The sequence below is a fragment of the Microtus oregoni genome, unplaced genomic scaffold, assembly GCF_018167655.1.
Source record: "Microtus oregoni isolate MIOR12 unplaced genomic scaffold, Mior012 000005F_ref0000423, whole genome shotgun sequence".
Taxonomy (NCBI): domain Eukaryota; kingdom Metazoa; phylum Chordata; class Mammalia; order Rodentia; family Cricetidae; genus Microtus; species Microtus oregoni.
Genome location: NW_024543064.1, coordinates 8,878,438 through 8,902,128, shown reverse-complemented (window position 1 = coordinate 8,902,128; position 23,691 = coordinate 8,878,438). Strand labels below are relative to the sequence as shown.

Genomic DNA, 23,691 nt, shown 5'->3' with positions numbered 1-23,691 from the left:
GGATAGGGATAGCGAGGGCTGCATTGCAGGCACTGGGAAAGGTTTGGTCAGCAAGAGACACAAGAACAACAAAATTACAAGTACATGAGACACCTGTCTTGAGCGGCCTTCTTGACAACTCTGAAACCTGGACAATGAAATGCTTCTCAGAACAGCGGCTGAGTGTGTTTGAGATGGCGTGTCTCAGGAGGATTCTAGGCGTCGCATGAAGAGACAGGCTGCACAGCGATGGCATTAAGAGACGTCTCCTTCTACAGAAGAAAGTGAACTACAGGACACTGCAACGGCACTCGAGATGCTTCGGCCATGTTATGAGAATGAATGACGGCAGATACCTGAAGACAGCACTGCTTGGAGGAGTGCATGGGATAAAGCGAAGGAGAAGGCCCAAAATACGATGGATAGACAGCATAGAGCAAGACTGTGGAACTTGGGTATGACAATAACACAAGCATCTAGAATTGCTCAGGACAGGAACAACTGGAAAACCACCATAAACTGGTTGCCCATGCAGGCTTCAGCATTGCTGGGCATAAATGATGATGATCATCAGTTTGCCCCACCTGCATGCTGTGTTGTTTTAGGTATGCCCTTTTTGCTCCCCATCTCCCACCCTGTGTCTCCCTTCTAAAGAGCACCACCCCCTTTCTTGAGAACAAAGTTTCACTATGTAGCCTAGGCTGGCCCCCTAAACAGCACTTTTAATGGCAACCAGGGAGGATCCACAATTCTTATCCCTTCAGCGACCATGAGCCCCTCCTCATATCACAAGGAAATTAGAAGCTTGGAGAAGGTAAGGACTGAGGTCACAAGGCAAGTTGGGAAAAAATTTATTTTTCTCAGCATTGAATCTGGTGTCCAATGTCTCAGTACCTCTCCCACCCGACACCCGAATCTGAAGCGGGAAAGCCAGCTCTGATTAGTCAGGGAACTCCCGGGGTAGACACTTGAGGTTTCCTACTGTTTGTGGGCCACCAGAGAATCCTCCCCAGCCCCAAGCTTCAGGCCTGGGCCTCAGCTAGCAGAGTGCCTCTGCTGAGACACAGTTGTGAGCACAGAAAGCCCACTTCCACCTGTCTGTCCCACGGTGGGGGGAGGAGAGCAGTAGGGAACCTGTGGCAGGTACAGCAGCTGCTGCAAGTAGGCTAGAGATGGGGACACTCACCTGGGAACTTGACGACCTGGCCCCCAGAACAGCGGGAATGTTGGGAGCAGCGAGCGCAGGAATTGACAGCCTGCGTCTTACAGTACGTGCCGGACTGACACTCACAGACACGAGAAGAGTTCCAGGAACACGGAGCCTTCTCCACAAGACCTGAGGGACACAGAGAGGGTCAAGGAAGGAAAGAGGAAATCCAGGAAACCGAGGGACAGCCCAGGATGAAGGTAAGATGCTCTCTCTCAGATCCTCTGACATAATGTCTGGGAAGGCAGTGTGAGGCAGGCCTTCGCCTCTAGCCCATACACCTCACACTGCTACAGAGGTTACAAACAAGTAGATGTGGGGCTGAAGAGATGGCTCTCTAGATAAAGTGCTTGCTGGGCAAGCATAAGGTCCTGAGTTCAAATCCCCAGCACCCATGTGAAAACTGAACTGAGCAGGACGCCATATGTCTGTTGCAGAAACAGGAGGACTCCTGGACCTGGCTGGCCAGCCAATGGAGGTGAATCAGTGCGTTCCAGTGAGAGGCGAGGCTCTGTCTCAAAAACTAAGCTGGAGAGAAAGATTGAGGAAGACAGCTGGCATCAGCCTCTGGCCTCCACACACACATACAACGTGTACACGTACAAAAATAAATAATGAGGACTGCAGAGATAGATCAGAGGTTAAGAGCACTGGCTGCTCTTCCAGAGGTCCTGAGTTCAATTCCCAGCAACCACGTGGTGGCTCACAACTGTCTGTATTTGAGATCTGCTGCATAAAGGCAGAACGCTGTATACATAATAAATAAATAAATATTTAAAAAGATAAATAAAGAAATAATGTCCCAGGACCTGGAGGGAACCGAAGTACACGTCGCTGTGTGACAAGCCATTCCGGAAAGGCTTTACATCGTGATTCCATGGGTCTCCTGCAAAAGATCAGGTTCTGACTATAGAGGCAGGAGGGCCAGCAGTGGTTGCCATGGTGAAGAGGATGGGAGGATAAACTCCAGAAGCATGAGGAGTTTTAGGAAGTGCACTGTATGTTCTGGGTGCAGACACACACTGCCCATTGTTAAACCCACAGCATGCTCCCCCCACCAGCTGAATCAGGGTGATGATGTACTTGGCAACACAATATCCATACGCACTCATCCCCTGTGCTGGGGTCGGACTATGAGAAGGTCCCCTCTAAGAGAGATGGCTGAGTGGGTAAACCGCTTGCTATGTACACACAAGGACTTGAATTTCATATCCAGAACCTATGGTTTATGAGATGGGGAGTGAAGGGATGGAGAGATGGTTCAGTGGTTAAGGCACTGTTTGCCTAACATGCTCAAAGCCCTGCATACAATTCCCAGCCCTGAATGAACCAGGCATGCAATGCACACCTGTGATCCCAGCACTCAGGACATGGATGCAGAAACACACACATAAATGAGAAAGAAAATATAATCCTACAAAAAGAACTTTGTAAGCAATAAACAAATGCATAAATCGGGCAGTGGTAGCGCATGCCTTTAATCCCAGTACTCTGGAGGCAGAGGCAGGCGGATCTCTATGAGTTCAAGGCCGGCCTGGTCTACAGAGTGAGTTCTAGGGCAGCCAAGGCTACCCAGAGAAACCCTGCCTCGGAAAACTAAGACCAAAAAAGAAAAAAGACATTGAAAACTTTAAAACATATGATTATTAGGTTTCAAAAAAATCTCAACACATTGTCCAACCTAACCACACCCCTAAGCCCACACAAAACCAAAACACCAGACCCCATCACTAAACACAAATGATTAACATAAGAAGAACCTGTTCCAAGAACTTTCCTGGAAGCATCCTGGTCTTCGAGAAGGATGATGAAGGACTTGGGAAATGGCAACTCCTGTCGCCAGACCACCAGCTCAGACTCTGCCTCCACCATTTGCCAAGTTCCCCAGCTCCAGGAAGACCCTTCACATGATCCCCAGATTCCTCACTACAGAAATGACCTAAGAAAAGAGTCCTCCCTAGGGCCATTGGGAAGGCATGAGTCCTCCCTCCAGGGAGCACACTAGGTCTCTCTGAAAAGCATGGATGCAAAAGATGACTGCTAATATCAATTCTCAAATCCAGAGAGGTAAATTGAGGCACCAGGGGACTGAATCCTGATACTTCCTGCCTCTCAGATACATGCCAGGGAAAGAGGACAGGTTCTTACCTTTCAAACAGGTCACGCAGGCTGTACAGTGCCCATCCTCATTCACGTAGTGGTCGGGATCACATTGCTTCCTGCAGTGGGCAGGGCCCTGTGGGCATGGCTGTGTTGGAGACAACCCTGGAAAAAGCAGCAGAGAAGTTCTAGGCTAGGTCACCTTGATAATGAGCTGGCCTTCCATTCTCCATCTCTCATACCTAAACCCCATGGTTGTATCAGATAACCCTCATGTTACAGATGGAAGCATTGGGCCTCCCTGGAGGTCACTAAGCCAGCAAAAGGAGTGACCCAGGTGCAGGGGAAAACTTGGATCTGGCATTCCTGGGATGCCACCTGACAAGGGGTGGCCTCAGACAACCGCAATGACTTTCGCACTAATAAGATCGGTTTCTCCTAGCACTAAAATGATGAAAGGGGCCGTGGAGGTCAGCAAACACGGGCTGCGTGCTGGCTGTCACTCTCAGCAGCGGTCCAGAGCCTCTGAGGGAATTGAGAGGACTATAGGCAGTCAAGACTGTGAAGATCCTGACCCAAGCTGTGAGAGGCCCTGGAATCACCCAGCAATCTTCCTCCCATCCTCCGAGGACTGGAGATAGAGGCTGATGATGCTGAAGTGGGGGGATAAATGAGGAATGGGCATCCCCCACCTGCACCCCCACCCGCACCCCAATATCTATTCTGCCAGAGTCTGCCAGGTTTCTTCAGGGACGATTCCCACAGCCTGGGCACAGAATGAGCACTTGACTCAAACGGACCAATCAGAACACTTCATTCATCCCATCATGTAACTCCAACAAACCAATCAGAGCGTGCCATCTTTCTCACCAACTGTGATTGGCTCAACCTGACCATGACCAATAAGCCCCATCTCTGAGCATGTTCACACAAGGTGTTCTGGTTTTACCACTGAATTTCTGGAAGAGGTGGGCTTGGTGGCGTATTCCTTTAATCACGACTAGGAGTTAAATCTCAGTATCTGAATTCCGTTGAAATACCGCCAGGATTGCTGTGTCTGTCTCCAGCCACCATTGAGTCCCTGCTGCAGAGCCTGGCTCATATTTGGTGAACCCAGATTCTGCCGACTTCCTGAGTAAAGCTGGAGAGATGCCAGGCTCTTCCCTACCCCTACCCTATACAAGGCCTGGAAGGAAAGGGTAAGGGCTCAGGATTCTTTATTTTAGCCCAGGCTGAGCTTACTAGCTCAGTGGGTGAATCCAAGAACCCTTCTATATCCAGGCTCTGTCTCTGGGTTCCTATGAGGTTCAAGCGCTGACATAGGTAAAGAACCAGGCCTCCATTGTAGTGCCCTGGTCCATCGGTAAGTACCATTGCTCATAGCATGAGGCAGAGTGAGCTTGTCGTAAGCAGAGAACTGGGTAGTGGCTGTCAGGAGTGTCGAAAGGCCTTGCGGACCTACGTAAGGCGAGACGTTGCCATGGGGCGACCTCTCAAACTTAAAGGTCTCCCAGCTTCCTTCCTCCACCGGCCCACCCACGTGCAAACGCTGCCACACAGCTGAGCGCTGATTTGAGAAGTCAGACAAAATGTCAGAAATTTCCCCAAAACACGGAAGGAGGGGGTTTTTGGTTTTCCTTTGTGGCTTACCCGGAAGCACAGAGTCAATAAAACTCCAGCAAAATGCCCCGCCCACCACCCAGGCCTGAGGTACGCAGTTACTTCAGCACAGGGCCTGAGAGAGGGCAAGTGGGAGGAAGGAGCAAGCCGTCAGGCACAGCTGTTAGGTGGAGGAAGCCTAAGATGGAGGCGTCATGCTCGCAAATTCGTGTCTTTCTGCGAGGGACCTGTGGCCACGGATGTCACAATACATTGAGGCCACAGCTCGCTGTGGGCAGAAGGGTGAAAAGCGCTGAGAAAAGAGGTGTGGAGGTGTGGGAACCAGTCGCCTGCAGCAAAGGAAGGGTCTCAGAGCTGCAGCAGGGCTGAGATGGCAGAAAGGGACACCCAGGGGAAGGAGACAGGCATAGCCAGAAGACCAGAGGCCTGGGAACGGACGAGGGGGAAGGAGACAGGCATTGCCAGAAGACCAGAGGCCTGGGAACGGACAAGGGGGAAGGAGACAGGCATCGCCAGAAGACCAGAAGCCTGGGAACGGACGAGGGGGAAGGTGCAACCTCTTCCAAGAGCAGGCAATGAACTCATATTGGACTGAAGGACAGGTGGGCGGAGGAAAGAAATGAGGAAGAGTGGGTGAGAGTCTGGGGCGGGGGAGGGGGGAGATGCTGTAAATTAAAATAACCCCCCATAATGAAACCCTTAGCTTCAATGGAACTATTTGGAGAGACAATTTTAGGAGCTCGCTAAGGATATAGGAGCCCTAATCCCATAGGATGGGTGTGGGGGCCTCTATAAAAAAGGGAACACATATGGTAGGAAAGTGGACAGGTCAGGCTGCAAGCCCGGAAGAGCTCTTCAGCTCTCCATTTTCTAACCAGAGGGAAGTAACAGCCTGGAGGAGCCCAAACACAAGCTAGATGGGGGAGGCCAGTAGGGGGAGGGGAAGGACCCGAGAGAAACCCGGTGTCATAGTACAGGCCTGCCATCCCAGCATCCAGGAGGCAGAGGTAAGAGGATCAGGAGTTCGAGGCCAACCTCTGCTACACACAAAGTTCAAAGCCAACCTAGACTCGATGGGACCCTGTCAAGTTGTCGTAAAAAAATGGTGGCAAGAACATTTAAATTTTGTTTTTATTTCCGTGTATGTGTACTTATGAGTGCATGTCATGTGTGTAGATACCCTCAGAGGCCAGAAGAGGGCGTCAGGCCCCCTAGAGATGGAGTTCACAGGCAGTTGTGAGCTGCCTCATGAGGGTGTTGGAACTGAACTTGGGTCCTCTGGAAGAGCAGGCAGTGCTCTTAACCCCTGAGCCATCTCCCAAGCCCCACAAAAAACATTTTAAACTCATTTTTGGGGATAGTCACTATTAAGTTCTTTCTCAAATACTTCCTCCGGTAGCTTGTGAAAGACTGGAGTCCCACGGGGCGTTCAGAGAACACAGGTCTAAGAGCAGCTGTCAATGATCTCCAGCCCCAATGAGCTGTACAGTACTGCCGGTCCCCACCTACCCACAGGAAGCCCTCCAGACACAGTGCCTGGCTCTCATGCCTTGTCCTAGAAGCAGCGGGCAGTTACACTGAGCCAGTGACAGAGACTTCCTCCCACCCTCGACTTTCATAGCTAAAGTCTCTCTTGCAAATAGACATCTATTCCTGGGGCTCAGATACCACACCACGGCTTCACCTCATACCCCAGCCACCAGTGGCCCCCACATGGGTTTAGGACTTTTAATATAGTCACAGGGGACCAAAATACTTCATAATCCTTTTCTAATCTTCAGGCCCGAAGAATGTTCCAGAAGGATTTCCTGACGTTCTCCCAGAATTCATGCTATGCGAGGGCTGGGTGAGCATTCCGGGAACCCAGCAATCGTTAGGCAAACCCTGTTCCCCAGAAAGTTGCAGCCCGGAGCAGGCTGGGACAAACACTTGTCCTGGCTTGGAACAGACAAGAACTGTGAAGATCAGGGCGAGGTGGTGTGCGGCAGACCCAGCACTAAAGATGCTGAGACAGAGGGATAGCAAGTTCAAGATCAACCTGAGCTACAGATCGCAATCAGGGCCAGCCTGGGAAATTTCGTGAGCCCCCATCACAAACTAAAAAATGAAGAAAACTAGAAAATTGTCACGGGTATAGCTCAGCGGTTAAGAGCAATTGCTGCTCTTGAAGAGGACTCAGATTCAAGTCCCAGCACTCACGTGGTGGCTCACAAACACCTGCACCTCTAGTTCCAGGACATCGGACACCCATTCTGATCTATGCAAGACTTGCATGCACATAGTGCATATACATACATGCAGGCAAAATACTCATACACATACCCAGCACTCGGGAGGCAGAGAGAGGTGGATCTCTGTAAGTTCGAGGCCAGCCTGGTCTACAAGGGCTAGTTCCAGGACAGGAACCAAAAGCTACGGAGAAACCCTGTCTCAAAAATCAAAAAAAAAAATACTCATACACATAAACTGAAAAGAAAATTTAAGGGTGGTGGGGGGAACGAAGAGAGAAGAGAAGAAAACAAGGAATTGCAAAGGGCTTCCGAACTCCAGAAATGACAACTGGTCATGGTCACAGGGGATGTTGGCTGTTGAGACTCTGAGGTCACAAATTCCTGGGCTCTACCCCCAGCCAATCCTGCCACGCCACAGCTCTAAGACCCTGGGAAAATCTCTGAACTGGCTGAACCCCAACAGTCCCATCTGCAAAACAGAATCAATGCTTAACACGGGATGTTAGGTCCCAAACCTGGTACAAAGGGCTAAGGTGCCTATTAACATATCAAAGAGGACCTGGCCACCAGGTTCTCCAGCATCCCTCAGACCCTACCTGTTACAGGGTATGGCAGGCATGCCCCAGTCTACCCGAACTCTCCAGCCCATCGGCTGGGCTACCCTTCCCCCTGAAGCTCTTCCCTATGTAATCCAGACGTTTTGGTTACTGCCCCTTTTCTACCTTCCGTCCTCTTGGCTGCTACACCTGGTTCCCCTGTCTGCCTTCTCCCTTCCTCTCCCCTCTCTCCTCAAATGGCCCAGCTCGGGGTCATGCCCACTCTGGACTCTCCCAGATGTCTCTGTCTCTGGCTATGCTTTCTCCCGTTTATCTACAACAGACTTTCTCCTCCACCATCATGGCCTTTCCTTTTCATTTCTTTATTTTTATTTTCCCATTCAGACCACAGTTAAGTAAGCAGGAAGTCAGCATGGCAGCTGGGCTGCTCGTGGCTAGGACCCTGCTGCATAGGCAACCCCAAAACCTCAGAAAGGGTCTCACATCCTTGTGGCGGCGGCAGAACCTAGCCTGTGAGGTAACCAAGCTTGCTCTTCCTCAGACCCTGTGACATTAAGGTGCCCTTGGACACCTGAAACAAACCATGACCATGTCTGCTAGCTTCTATCCCGCTCCTCCCAACCCCCACCTTGTCGCAAGTCGCCCATGAGGGTCAGACATCAAAACAAGGAACCTATGTCCTGCCCTCAGTACCCCACTCACCTGAGGGGCAACGGTGACAGCAGCTCCCCACAGCCTCCCCAGGGTTGTAGCTGAGAACTCCAGCACAGGTGCTCTTGAGCGGTCGATCCTGGAGGGTCAGGGAAACAGATGAGACAAGGCCAGACTTTAACCTCAATGCCACCCTGCAGTCCCAGGAGGCATGGTGTCCACTCACTGTCAAGGCCAGGCTGAGATTATTGTCACAGAGGTCAGGAAGAGAATCCCTGACTCAGCACCTCCCCCAAGAAGCTAATGGCAGCTTACTTGCAGATGGAGCACCCAGGAATCTCTGTGCCCTCCTCTGCTTGTGGCCACCTCCCCCACCCCAACACCAGTCCGTTCTCTCTACCGTCAACTCAGCAGCTACAACCGGTTCCACCTGGCACACCCCTCCAGGGGACTAACAAGCCTCTCACCCTGTCTCTGGAGATGAGTTCAGCAGTCAAAACATCTGGTAAAGCTGGGCAGTGGTGGTGCACGACTTTAATCCCAGCACTCGGGAGGCAGAAGCAGACAGATCTCTCTGAGTTTGAGGCCAGCCTGGTCTACAAAGCTGGAATTCCAGGACTGGCTTCAAAAAGCTACACAGAGAAACCCTGTCTTCAAAAACAAAAACAACAACAAAACCCACATCTGGTAGAGAGACATATGGGTTGAAGTTCTGCATACCCAGATGGATAAGGGCTCAGTTTCCACAGACAGAGCCTCACCTATACCCGGCCTACTCAGACACCCTCTCTGGAAAGAGCATTAACCCACCTCTGCATCCGCTAATAAGTTCTGTCTGCTCTTGAGTTTGACATAGGTCAAACTGCCCAGTCTTTTCTTTGCAACTGGCTTTTTAAAAAAATCAGTGTACAAAGAATGGGTTTTGTTGGTCATCGTGGCACATACTTGACTCCCAGCACTGGGGAGGCAGAGACAGGCTGATCTCTGTGAGTCCAAGGCCAGCCTGGGCTACATACTGAGTTCCACGACAGCCAGGGCTACATTGTGAGAAACCCTGTCTCAAAACAAAAACAAAAAAGAAAATAAAATGTTTTATACGCAAACATGATTATATCACTTGCTATAATTCTCTGCTATAGCCAGCTGCTTTTTAAAATCTTTGTGTGTGTGAATGCACATGCCTGGAAGTCAGAGGAGGACATCAGGTGCCCTGCTTTATCACTGCCTGCCTTATTCCCTTGGGAACAGGTCACTGAGCCCAAAGCCAGGTCAGCATACAGCAGGCCCCAGCAGCCTTCCTGTTTCTTCCTCCCACAGTGTTGGAGCTCCGGGCACTGGTGACCACACCAGCTTTTTTTTTAATATTTATTTATTTATTATGTATACAATATTCTGTCTTTGTGTGTGTCTGCAGGCCAGAAGAGGGCACCAGACCTCATTACAGATAGTTGTGAGCCACCATGTGGTTGCTGGGAATTGAACTCATGACCTTTGGAAGAGCAGGCAATGCTCCTAACCACTGAGCCATCTCTCCAGCCCCCCACACCCAGCTTTTTAAGTGGGTTCTGGGGACCTGAACCCAGCCCCTCATGTTGTACAGCATATGCTCTTCCCCATTGAACCGTCTCCCCAAGCCCCCACCTTCAGCCTCTTTAATTCGGTATTAGGTTTCAAGAACCATTCACTTTTTTGGAAGTCAACAATGCCCATGGCCTTGCCATATGGCTCCCGTGTGTCTGTTTCACTCTAGATAGACAATGGGTTGTTTTCGCCTTTTAGTTGCCAATGCTAATGCTGCTCTGTGCCCCCACCCCCACCACAGACAGGGCACTCTGGGTCACAGTTAGTTAGAGCTGTCCTGGAACTCACTCTGTAGACCAGGCTGGCCTTGAACTCACAGAGATCCGCCTGCCTCTGCCGGATTAAAGGTGTGCGCCACTACTGCCCAACTTGTTTTTTCTTTAAAGACAAAGTCTATATGTAGCACTGTCTTAGAATGTCATTTTTAAACTATTATTATTATTGTTTATTCTTCTCTCATACAATACATCCAGACTACAGCACCCTTTCCTTTCCTTCTCCTGCTACCCAGATAAAAACAGCCCTCCCAGGGGCATCAATCAAAGAGGCCACAAGATGCAACAAGACCAAGCAACCCAGTAGGAGAAAAGGGGTTCCAGTGGCAGGCAAAAGAATCAGAGACACCCCAACTCCCACTGTCAGGAGTCCCCCTCAAAACACCAAGCCAACAACCAGAACATACATGCAGTGGGCCTAACACAGACCCACATAGGCTTTGTGATTTTCAGTCTCTGTGAGTGCCCATGGGCCCTGCTTAGTTGATTCTGGGGCAAACTCAGCCCCTCTGGCTCCCACAATTCCTCCTCCTCCTCTTCCTTAGGGTTTCCCAATCACCAAGGGGAGAGACCCATTGGAGACCTCCAACCTGGGCTCTCTCACTGCCTAATGTTTGGCCTTGGGTCTATCCATCTGATCCCATAAGTCTCTCTGATGACGACCGGACTCGGCACCCATCTCTGGGTACAGCAGAAGATCTGTCTTAGAAGTTCTATGCAGACCCGGCTGGCCTTGAACTCACAGAGGTCCACCCACCTCTACCTCCTGAGCTCTGTGATTAAAGTGCTAGCCTATGTACCCATTTCTAAATACAGCCACAATGAAATGAGTACCAGCTCCAACAGACTGGAATCCAAGCTCCTTCCTTTCTTCCCCAACCCCCTTTTCTTTTCTAGGTAGACTTTCATGTCGATCAGGCTGGCCTCAAATTCACCATCCACCAAGGATAATTTCCTGGTACTCCCGCCCCGACCTCCCAAGCTCTGGAATTTTAGGCAAGTTCTAAGTTGGGACTGAAACCCAGGGTCCCAGGCATGCTGGGCAAGCACTCTACCAACTGAGCCGCACCCCTAGCCTGATTCCCCATCTGATTTTTTTTTTTTTTTTTGTCAAGCACCTGCACCGGTTGTCACTTAGCCGCAGCGTGTGAGGCTGCCATCTGTCCTTCACGCTTGCTGACACTTAACGCTGTACGCCAGTTAACGGTGAGCAAGTGCTGGTTACCGAAGCCGCCTTTAAACTGCAGTGGTAGTTCTGGTGGGGGTGTGGTGGTATGGCTTCTTTGCATTTCCCTCATGAGTAACACCAGCCTCACTTGTTCTTGGAAATAAACCCCTGCAGCTTTCTAGAGTTCTCCAAACCATCAGCCCTGCCATGAGATGGGCTTAGTCACGGCTAACACTGGTTTTCAACTTGACAGCATCTAGAACTGACCAGGAGACAAGCCTCTGAGCACATCTGCAAGGAACTTTCTAGATTAGGTTAATTTTGGCTTGGGAAGACACACCCTCAGTGTGACCAGCACCCCCGGGGGTGGGGATGGGAGGCAGAGAAAGAAAGGTATTTCTGGAACTGCAGAGAGCATCACCAGGGTCACTGTGGCTGGAAGGTGGCTATGTGGGTGTTAGCTACATATTTTTTTTTTGACACATCTGAAACCATGTAGCCATACTCACTGAAATGTTAAATATAGCCTACCATGTAGCATACAGTTAGGGCTGGGTTGTAGCTCAGCGGTGGAGCTCTTGCCCCGCATGTGTGAAGCCTGGGTTCCGACTGCAGCAGCTAGGAAGAGACTCGGAAGAGCAGCTAGCTGTGAGACATTCGCACAGCACAGTCGGGAGGCGCAGGGTGTCTCTGCTCCCATTTTGTCCGGGTTCCTTCAAGCAGCCTTCCTTTCTCCTCAGGTCACTAAGGGCTCCCAGAAGCCTCCAGACAGCAACTGGGCAGCACCAGCTGCAGTTCCCTGGTGAGCAGCCGCTCCCTGAGTGTACACAGAAACCTGAGGTAGACCGAGCTGAGCTGTCGGGACTCGGCCCTGTGGGGCCTGCAGAGTGTGGGAAAGTTCTCTGTCCTTGCCCTGGGTTTTCCCTCCTGGCCTGCCTCAGCATCTCACTGATAGCTAAAGAGTCTGAGAGTGTGGCGTGTGGCCCTGGGCCTGGAACATCTGAGAGCCACCTGTCTTCATACCTCCCTGCTGTCCTTCCCTGGGTCTGTGGCGGTGTGTGTGTGTGTGCGCGCGCCGCGTGTCACTCCTCCAAACCCAGCCTGCTTTCCACCAGCTCCTGCTCTACAAATAAGGAAACTATAGCCTAGAGAGGCACCGCTGTCTGCCCAAACTCACACAGCGACCAAGAGCCAACGGGAGAGTCAAGTATTGCCATGTCTCATTTTCTCCCTTCTCAACCATAGTTCAGTGTACCAGACAGGGCAACGTATCACCCCGTGGTCCACATCAAATCATGATCCAAAGTCAAGGGACTTCCTGCAATTTACTCATTTTTAAATGTCGGTGTAGACACTGAAGAATTGGGTCAGTTCTTACTACTCAGCTGGGTGGTGGTGGCTCAAACCTTTAATCCCAGTACTCAGAGGGAGGCAGAAGCAGGCAGATCTCTGAGTTTGAGGCTAACCTGGTCTATGAGTGAGTTCCAGGACAACCAGGGCTACACAGAGAAACCCTGTCTCAGAAAAAAAAAAAAAAGCAGTGACTACTCTATGATGCGGATCAGAGTTTAAATCCTAGACCCGCATCAGTTGACTCACATAAATAATAATAAAAATATCACTTCAGAGCCGAACATGCTGGCATGTACCTGTAATCCAGCTCTCTAGAGGCAGACGCTGTAGGATTAATGCTTCGGGGTCTCCTCAACTATGTATATCAAGTTTAAGGCCATTGTGGGCTACTAAGACCCTGACTCAAAAGGTTAAAAAAAAATTTCATGCATATAGTTCCATCTAAGGAGACAGAGGCAAAAGGATCACAAATTCAAGTCCATCCTGGGTACTTGGTGGAGATAAGGTGAGATTTTTATCTCAAAATAAAAGGATTTGGGGTCACGGCAGAGGGTTGGGGGTATAGTTCAGCAGTAGAGTGCCTGCCTAGAATGAGTGAGTCCCTGGGTTTAAGGCCCAGCACCATTAAACAAACAAACAAACCTCAGTATCTGAATTACAGGCTGCTCAGGAATGGGAGGATGGAGAGCGCCCTAACGAACATTATTTGAGTAACCGGTAGAATTATAATGCGTGCTCTTTGTTTGGCTTAGCTTGTTGACACAGGGTCATGCTATGTAGCCAAGGCTGGTTACAAAAGTTTCTCAAGCCTCAGCCTTCTGAGTAGCGGGCTTTTAGATGGACATCACCATGCATGGTCACCATGGACGCAGTAAACCATGGAGCTGGAGTAACAAAGGTTTGGGATGTTGGGGGGCCGGGGTCTCTTTTCTAAAATTCTGAGTATGCTCTCAACCTGCCAGCAGGCTGAGCTCTCTTCTTACTAACCAGGGAAGCAATGGAAGCCTGCTACTCAGAGCCCCATGGAGGGAGCCCAAATGGGACTTAGGGAGAAAGGAGCTAGTTCTCTTAGTCACACAAAAGAATTGAACCCCAGGCCCTCCCAGCCATTCCTAGAGATGTAAGGGGAAGCCAAGTAGAGGTCCATCTTAGCCCCAAAGCCTACCCTGAATGCTCCCAGTCCACGGAACCAGCCTTTTCCTGCAAATCCTCAACAAATTCTTTTTTTTTTTTTTTTTTTTTTGGTGTCTGTCCTGTAACTAGTTCTTGTAGACCAGGCTGGCCTCGAACCCACAGAAATCCACCTGCCTCTGCCTCCCGAGTGCTGGGATTAAAGGCATGTGCCACCATTGCCCGGCTCTTTTTTAAATTTATTTATTTTTATTGTATGTATGTTAGTGTTCTGCTTGCATGTATGTGTGAGGGTGTCAGATTCCCCAGAACTGAAACTATAGACAATTATGAACTGCCATGTGGGTACTGGGAATTGAACCTGGGTCCTTTGGAAGAGCAGCCAGTGCTCTCAACCTCTGAGTCATCTCTCCAGCCCCCGTCAAATGATGCCTGGTCTCATCACTTTGGAAGAGCCAGGAATTCAGGGTTAAATTAATACAGTCTTGTAATGGCCAATGAGATGGCTTGGAGGTAAACGTGATTCCTGCTACTGAGTCTGACCACCTGACTTTGAACCCCAGCACACACATGGTGGAACCAACTCCTAACCTGTCCTTTGACCTCCACCAGGGGCCCCGGCAGGGAGGTGGCACTAATCTCAGTGTCTGTTTATGACAGTCCTACCTTCTGAACAGTGAGGACCAACCGAGATGGGTGCAGATAGCCGGTAAACTCCCGATGCCCTTTAATGGGACGGGGGACTAAGCATCTGGGCTCTGGCCTTTGCCTGGGAGGGAAGCGGGGAGGGGGGGTCAGAAAGGAAGAGTGGGTGGGGAAAGGCCAAGGACCAAGAGGTGGATGCTTTTAGGTGGGGTTCCCCATAGGTTCAAGGCAAAGTGGCATGTCCACAGGATGCCGAGTTATGCGACCAGAGGCTGAGGCCCTACCTGGGCAGCCCTAGAATGAAAAGAGTACCCCAAAACCTCATCATCTCCGGGACTATTTTCAAGTTGGTTTGGTTTTCTCTAGCAGACCTGGTAATTTTCACTTTTAGAAAGTCCCACCTGGTATCAACCAACAGCGAGAGAAAGAGAACAGCTGGGCCATACCTGTGGGAACTAAGTCATGTCAAAACAAAATCCCCAAATGGGCCAGCGCAGGGCAGAAGTGAAGGGATGAGGGCCCCTCACCTCTGCCTCCATGTGATAACACCCTAGTACTGAAAGTAGTGAACAGCTAATCTGACGCTTGCGATGTCAGACCCACAACCTTGCAAGTACCACCCCAGGCAGAATTAACTGGATGAGAACCTGCCTCTGCTTCCAAGTGGGAAATGGGGCTGGAGAGGTAGCTCAGCAGTCACCCGTACTTGCTGCTCCTGTGAAGGACCCCAGTTTGGCAACTTTCACCATCCTGTAACTCCAGCTCCAGGGTTTCTGATGCCCTCTTCTGGCCTACATACATATACATAAGGGTTTTTAGTTTGTTTGTTATGTTTTTATTTTTTTCTTTTCATATTATTATTATTATTATTATTATTATTATTTTGGTTTTTCGAGACAGAGTTTCTCTGTAACTTTGGAGCCTGTCCTGGAACTAGCTCTTGTAGACCAGGCTGGCCTCGAACCCATAGAAATCCGCCTGCCTCTGCCTCCCGAGTGCTGGGATTAAAGGCATGCGCCACCACTGCCTGGCCTCTATTTTTATTTTGAAGGTCTCACTAAGTTGCCCAGGAAGGTCTTGAACTTGTGATCCTCCTGCCTCAGCCTACTGAGGAGCTGGAATTACAGACCTGTACCACTGGATCTGGCTACCATAGGAAACTTTTCTTTTTCTTTAAATAGATTAATCTTATTTTATGTGTACGTGTTTTGCCTGCATGTAGTATGTGCACTACATGTGTGCTTGGTGCCCGTGGAGGTCAGAAGACGACATCAGACCCCCGGTTATAAAAGAGTTATGAACCACCATGAGGATGTTGGGAACTGAACCCTGATCCTCTGCAAGAGCAACAGGTGCTCTTAACCACTGAGTATCTCCCCTGCTGCTACCAAGGGATCTTTGAAAGCACATGTCTGAGTTCCCGTGCTACAGGGTGCTGGTACCAAACTGCTTAGACTTTCCAGACCCCATAACCAAGAGCCAAAGAAACCTCTTTTTTTTTTTTTTTGGTTGTGAGCCTAGCCTTTAACTGCTAAGCCATGTGTGAATGTCTGCATGTATATGAGAGTGTATGTGAGTGTGTGTGCATGTGTGCATGTGTGCATGTGTGAATGTGTGTATGTATATGAGAGTTATGTGAGTGTGAGTGTGCACACACACACACAGTCACACACACACACCATAGCACACCTGTGGAGGTGAGAAGACGATTGTTAAGAGTTGGTTCTCTCCTTCCACTTCCCTTCTTCAAGCAGGGTCTTTCATTGTTTCTGCTATATAGACCCCCATCCTCACCTCCCACCTCATCTGGGATTACAGGCGCATGCTTCTGTGTTGGTTCTAGGGCACCAGACTTGTGCAGTGAACGCTTTCAGCCACCGAACCATCTTGTCAGTCCCAAATAAAATCTCTCTGAAGCACTCGGCCTCATGTATCTATTACAACAAGCACAGCTCCCAGGCCACATCTCCCATCTGCAAAGTCAGCAATGGCAGGCCAAGTCCTCAGACACATAATCTCTTCTTCCACATCTTCTCTGAACTCTTGGCTGTAAGGACATGTGACATTAGACAGAGCCCACTGTCCCGATCCCCAGGCATCAGTGAAGTCCTTAGAAGGTCAAGGTGCTTGCTGCCGATGATGACATCAAACCCCGGGGACCCACACACACAGTGGGAGGAGAGAAGCGATTCCTGCAAGTTGTCCTCTCACCTCCACATGCACACCTGGCATGCGTGTCCACACAGACATACACAGATAAATGACTGCATAAAGAAAGACCTGGGGGAGGGGATTGGAGGAGAGGAGGGAGGGGGAACTGCGGCCCGGATGTAAAATAAATGAATACATTTAATAAAAAACAGAAGAAAGCAAGTATTGGGATGGTGTTACATGCCTGTGATCCCAGGACTTTGGAGGTGGGGGAGGGATTTGGAGTTCAAGGTCAGTTTAGGCTGCAGGGTAAGTTACCAGGCAGCCTAGACTGTCAGCTTGTCAGCAGGGAGGAGGGGGGGGGGGATGAAGCCAAAGAGGAACTTGGTAGGAAGTTGTCAAGTATTAGAAGACATCGATGTAATTCTTAAGGAACTTGGTTAGGTCTCGATTGTTAGTGTAAGTTTAGCTCATCTCCATGGGGACCAACTTGACTGCAAAGTCTTTAGAAGATGCAGGGGAGCGACTAAGCCCTGGAGAAGATGAGGATGGAGAAAGCCTCTGGGAAGGACAAGGAGGCCCCTCCTGGAGCCTCTCTAGCAGAAACGCAATTCTGAGACCCCCTTTCAGCCTCCAACCCTCCAGAGCCATTAAATAGTGCATCTGTGTTACTCCCAGCCACCAACTATGTGACAGTTTGTGACAGGCTGACGGAGTGATGACTCAGCAGCTGAGAGCACCGGCTGCTCTTCCAGAGGCCCTGGGTTCGATTCTCAACATTTACACATCTGTCTGTAGCTCCAGTTCCTGATGATCTGACACCCTCACACAAACACACATGCAGGCAAAACACCAACACACATAAAGTAAGTCATTAAAGGAGAAAGAGAGAGGAAAGAGAGCGGGGAGAGAGAGAGAGGCTAGCCCTGGGCGGGCAAGAACCAATAGGCTGAAAGGTGCCCCAAATATATGGAATGTTAGGACACCTTAAGAAGTAACACAATTCCAGTGAGAAGGGTTGATGCCCCTTAGCGCTGACCCAGAATGCACCAGGAATTCTGTAGTCACTCTGGTACTAGAGATCTAGATCAGAAACTGAACTCCCTTGAAGCGTCCACACTTGAATACCCTCTTGACACCTGGACTTGGGCAAAAACAGACCATATGTGTTCCTCCCAAACACCTGCAATGTCTTATCAGGCTTCCCCACCATCCAGGCAGTTGCCCACCCCCAGATACAGCTGGAATCCCCCACAACCCCACTTCTGCTTGTCTCTCTCCCGACTGCTGAAATTTCTGAATTTCTGACTCCTGTTATTAAGGAAGATTTAGCATCTGATTGCGTGGCCCAGAAATAGTGGGGTCATAATCCCTGACGTCTGTACCACTGGACTCCTCCCCTGCCACCTCCGCTAGCGGTGCTCCTTCCTTGCCCACTCTGGGCTGCCCACACTGCCCACCTTCTTCCCATCCCCACTCTCTAGGCCAAGCTCTTCTGCTAATCTCTCTTGGACAGATCCCTCCCTTTTGGTTTGGGGTGTGTGTGTGTGCGCGCACGTGTATGTGTGTGTGCATATGTGTGTGCATATGCGTGTGTGTGTGTGTGTGTGTGCATGTGTGTGTAGCTGGTGTGTCCTCTAAAAGGCTGCCTTGTCTGCAGGTCCAACCAGGCACTCTTCGTAGCTTGGAAAGCAACAGACTGTGATCTTAGATAGGCCACCCCCAAGGTCAGGACACAGTTCAGCAGAATCACACAGGCCCAAACTGGGATAAGCTGCTTAAGCAAGGACCCCCGCCTCAAGGGCTCATGGCCAACTTCTGTCCTGAGATGCAGCAGATGCTGCTGTGTGCAGACCTAGAAATGAATCACATTTACTCATGAAGCCCTCGGGTCAGATATGAGTGATAGCCGCAGAAACTTCCAGTAAGGGCTGCCTTAGTCCCAGCAGGGCTGCTCTCAAGCTGAGTAATGCAGCTGCCCTGCCTTGCCCTCCAAGCTCTTGCTGCAACCTCCATCTCCATGGCGGAAGGCAGACTTTAACTAAGAGAGGCCAAAGTCTCCTACGGCCCACCCCTTCTCGTGTGGTTTCTCGAGCCTCCTATGGAATTCCGCCTCTAGACAGGATCTGGCTGGTTCTGGAAGTCACGGGTCCTGCACAGGAATCCAAGAAAGCTCTGCTGCCCTTGGTCGCTTACCAGGGTCACCTTTACACCCACCGGGTCTGCTGCACCAATGGGAACGCAGTACTGGCTGTGTATTCTTGCTCCTGAGAATTCCCCTGTGGGAACCTCAATGAGCCAGGGCTGGAGGAGGGAAATCAGACCGGAGCTGGGGGCAGGATGTATCTGGGAAGACATGAGGGGAATTCTAAACCCCTGGAATTCACCAGAAGCCAGGGAGCCAGACCATCCCCAGAAGCCTGGAGGGGAAGGATGCATCCTGGGGGAACTCTGTCTCTCTGGGCTTGCACCACACAAGTCCCCGAGAACATTACAAAACAAGGCCCATCTCTTTCTCAGAAAACATGCTGTCACAAAGTGACAGGAGTTAAGAAAAAGCAGAAGGAGTTGGGAAAAGGATTTGAAATTCCAGACCAAAAAAAAAAAAATTTTTTTTTTTTAAAGATAGGAACTTTCTATGAAGCCCAAAATACCTTGGAACTTTTTTAAAAAAAAAAATTATATTCTATTTATTTTGTGTGCATGGGTGTGTGTGTGAGAGCATTCTCACACGTGAGCCACCATGTGCATGTGATGATCAGAGAGCAATGCCCAAGAGTTAGTTCTCTCCTTCCAACAGGCGAGTCCTGGGGCTCGGTCTCAGGTTGTCAGGCTTGGTGGCAAGTGCCTTTACCTGCTGAGCCATCTTGCCAGCTCTGCCTTAAGACTTCACATCCTTCTTGCCTCCGTCTCCCAAGTGCTTTGGGATTCTAGGTGTGTGGTACCCAGTTTTTTTTTTTAAGTATTTTTTTAAGGGGGAGGGTGTTGTTCAGCTGGTTGGTTTTTTGGGTTTTGATACAGGATCTCTCTACATAGCCCTGGCTAATGTAGATCAAATTGGCCTTGAACTTACAGGGATCTATCTCCTTCTGCCTCCCGAGTGCTGGAATTAAAGTCGTGCACCAACAAGCCCAGCTTTAAATAGTTTTTTGTTTGTTTGTTTTGTTTGCTTGTTGTTGTTGTTGTTGTTTTTAAATAGGATTCCAAACCTCAACTGGACGGGAAAGCTGACTGAAGTGTTGAAGGAACAGAATAGAGAACCTTGCGGGGCAGGCAGCTCCTCCCCCACAGGTACCCCAAGTCTTGTCATGAAAAGGCCCACAGACTTGAGGTTCAGCCTACAGTCACTGGGAAATGCAAATTGACATAGGAAGGATACAGCCCCATTCACGACCACAAAACAGACACTGATAAGATCGCATGTCGGTTAGGATGTGGGAAACTGCTACTGTCTTACACTGTTGTGGGAAAAGACATTGCCCGGCACCCTGGATGGCATGTCATTTCATTCCAGTGCACGCCTGCCCCGTCAACCACCGCTATTCTCTTGTCTCTCCTCTGGGAAAGAATCACCCTTACTCCCCAGACAGCAAGCACACAAAAGACAATGATGGGACCACTCGGTGGTCCATGCCTTTACGCCCAGCATTTTCGGTGCTGTGTGCCTTTACTCCCAGCATGTGAGAGGCAGATGCTAGCAGATGTATTGATTCAAGACCAGCCTGGTCGGCACATCAAGTTCCAGGCCAACCCGGACGACATACTGAAACCCTGTCTCATCAAAACCAAACCAAACAGAAAAGCAGCAGTAAGAACTTCGTTGTCCATTCACCAGGGATGGGATCTGCCCTCCAATACCTGCTGCAGACACAGTAAGAGCCAAACAGAGAATCGTGATTGGGTGTGCTGTAATACAGCCAGTGCTCTGGAGGTACCAGCAGGAAGATTAGGGATGTGTGGACATCCTGACCACACAGGAGTTCAAGGCCAACCTAGGTTACACAGACCCTCTCTCAAGACAAGAATAAAGACAAGCTGTGCTTGCCTAGCACACCCAAAACCCTGGGCTCAGTCTCACACACTGCATGCATCAAACATGGGATCTAAGCCACCAGGCAATCAGTAGAGGGAGGGGGACCAGTTCAAAATCATCCCTGGCTATACAGCAAATTGGAGGCCAGCCTGAGCTACATGAGGTCTTATAATAAAAAAGGAAGAAAGGAAGGAAGGAAGGAAGGAAGGAAGAAAGGAGGAAAGAAAGAAACCCTATATATATTTTGATAAAAAGTGATCCAAATACAGATATACATTTGCAAAAGCCTTGTAAATGAAACTGTAAAGCAAGAACAGTTACAGCTTGGAAGGAGCATTTATAGTTCTTGTTTGGGATATTTTCACATAGTCCAGATGGCATTAAGTTCGCTGTTTATTTTAATTTTAAAAGTGTTTTCCCGGGCCTGGGAGATGGGGAGTTCTAGTCCCGGAACCCGCATGGCCGAAGGCGTAAACCAGCTCTCAAAAGCTGTCCCCTGACTTACCCATATACATGAGAGTGTGTTCCCGCCAAAACAGTTTCCACTTTGTAAAGGAGGCAGATACGCTTCACAAGCTGGCCGAACCCCTCTGCTTTCACGCCCTTCTCTTCATCGCCCAGGGTCCTATTATTCCAAACTCTTACCTTTCCCAGATGAGGGCTTCGGGCTTGCGGGGAAGATGGGGAGGATCCTCTGCTCACCTCTGCCCTCTCCAGGGCAGGTGTCACACGGCCACTTTCCTACCATCCCCCTCTTGCCGGCAGCCCACCCTCTCTCCAGCCCCAACCTCCATAGCAGAGATACCTCATGCCCACACCAGTCTGCGGCTGTCCCTTGCCTCCCCTGCCCCGGCTTCCATTCAACCAGGGGCATTTTTTCCCATGCAGACCCTGGGTTCCACGAAGTAGGTTATTATATCTAGTCTATGTCCTTCCCACATCCTAATGCCTAGTGTGGTGCTGGCTTCTAGGAGGTGTCCAGTTTTCCTAACTCGTTGCCCAGTCTCATTTCCCGGGCTTCCAACAAGGGAACCAGAGACACCACGGACTTTCCTCAGGGAGAAGCGTCCTCCGTGTGCTCCGGGACACCCAGCCCACACCACTGGCCGGCCAGGCTCTCACCTCTGAAGCTCATCCACTCCCTCCTCTCTTTCCTGAGACCCTTCCAGCTTATATGGAAGCACCAACAGCTCGATATCATCTTCCGGATAAAATGACCCGCACAGGTTTCTTTTCATCTATTCGGGACCCCCACTGGGCCGACAGTGAGGGGGGAGCACAGCTTTCTCTTGCCCGGGATTCAACTGGTGAATGAATGAACTACTCCCAGCGTCTACTGCCCGTGGGTGTGAAGAGGAGGCGCTCTACTTTTCACCCACCTGTGGATACAGTTGCCTCCTGCGCCCCCTCACTCCTGTTCCGGTCGGGAATGAGGTGACAAGTGACCCTGCCCTCCCCTTACCTTTGGGAAGGCTCGAAGCATCCCCAGGAACAGCAATCCCAATGCCGCCCGGAACGCGCTCATCCTGGCTCCCTGAGTTTATAGCTCCAGCGCCTGGCCACCGGCAGACACCCTGCCTCTTGCGGCGAAATCACTTCTAATGTAGTTGCGCCTTCCTCGTGTTCAGCCCTAATGCCCCCCCCCCCCACCTGTGATGCAGCGATCTGTTTCCCTGTGAAGCCTAAGAGAGAAGGGGCCACGGCATGCTGAGATGACTCAGGACTAGCCACAGCGCACACAATCAGGGGGGCTCCCCTGAGGCACGCGCCCTGCAGTTTGAATGGCCCGCCCCGGATTTGAGGAGGAACTGGGAAGGCAGCTCAGCCCTAAAGGTGCAGGGCATAGGAGTTTGAGAGGTACCCGGAGTCCTGAGGCCCCTAGCTCCATCCTTAACCCAAGGGAGGGTGAGACAGGACCGGTTTCCAGCTCTTGTCACTACACTAAGAGAAACCTGGCTTTCTCCAAGGTCATTGGGATTCTTAGGAAGGGACAGAGTCAGAATATTTCAGAGAGAAAGTAAGCGTTTCTTCATCGTGAAGATTTGCTGTAGAATAAATGAATGCACGGGGAGTGAATGGATGGATAGAGGACAAATGGATGGACGAGTGGACGGAGAATGGGAGGATGAGGGAATATATGGATGGACAGATGGATAGGGGATAGATGAGAGGGTGAGGGGATGGATGGGAGGATGGAAGAATTGACGGAGAACAAATGGATGGTGAGATGCATGGGGGATTGATGGATGAGAAGGTCACGGAAGGAAGGGATGGATGAAGAAATGAGGTGGTGGGTGGATGAAGGGATGGGGTCGCTGGATGAGTGAGTGGGTGGATGAAGGAATGAAGAGATGGGGTGGATGGATGAGATGGATGAGTGAGTGGGAGGGTGGAGGTGGAGGGATGTGTGAAGAGATTAGGAAATGATTACATGGATGGATGAGAGGGTATGTGATAGGAGAACTGATGAGAAGAAGGGATGATGGATGCCTGGGATAATGGGGAAATGGATGGACAAAGTGATAGACAGATAGGAGGTTGGATGCCTGGATGGAGCATGGGTAGGCAGGTGAGTGGAATGACCAGGGAAAGAACTAGGTGAAGACCAGGACATCTGTGTATCAATCCATGTTGTTCCTGCCCCCAGATACTTTTTCGCTTGAAGGAGGTACCTGGCACCCTTGCCCAAAACTTTATGCTATCCTCTTTGTGAGGGACTGCTGCTCCCACCTGGGGCTCCCCGTTCCCACCTGGGGCTCCCCCAGGGGAACCTTTTCCTTCAGTTAATACCATCAGCACATGGTCACTGTCTGCACACGGACTAGCAGGTGCAGCCTGCTTTTGTCTGTTTCCTGTTTGTTTGTTTTATTTTCAAACCCAGAAAGCAACACAGAGAAACAGGCAAGCTTGTCTGTGTGTTCTAAGGATGGGACCCAAGGACCTTTTTGGCTTCCACGCTTTGGTCTGGTCTTCAGTGCAACCCATTTGATAGAGGACCAGGGTGCCAGC

At 50.3% G+C, this 23,691-nt stretch overlaps 1 protein-coding gene across 1 annotated transcript in view; it reads right to left on the bottom strand.

Moving 5' to 3' along the window:
- The window catches only part of LOC121448440 (tumor necrosis factor receptor superfamily member 8-like), a 50,837-nt gene extending 28,630 nt beyond the window's left edge, over positions 1-22,207 (bottom strand). Inside the window, exons 1-4 of the mRNA XM_041652482.1 lie at positions 22,145-22,207; positions 8,397-8,484; positions 3,335-3,451; positions 1,166-1,315 (exon numbers count right to left, since the gene is read on the bottom strand). Of these exons, the coding sequence (XP_041508416.1) occupies positions 1,166-1,315; positions 3,335-3,451; positions 8,397-8,484; positions 22,145-22,207 (418 nt within the window). The remainder of the gene's footprint in view (positions 1-1,165; positions 1,316-3,334; positions 3,452-8,396; positions 8,485-22,144) is intronic.
- Positions 22,208-23,691: the final 1,484 nt, after the last annotated feature.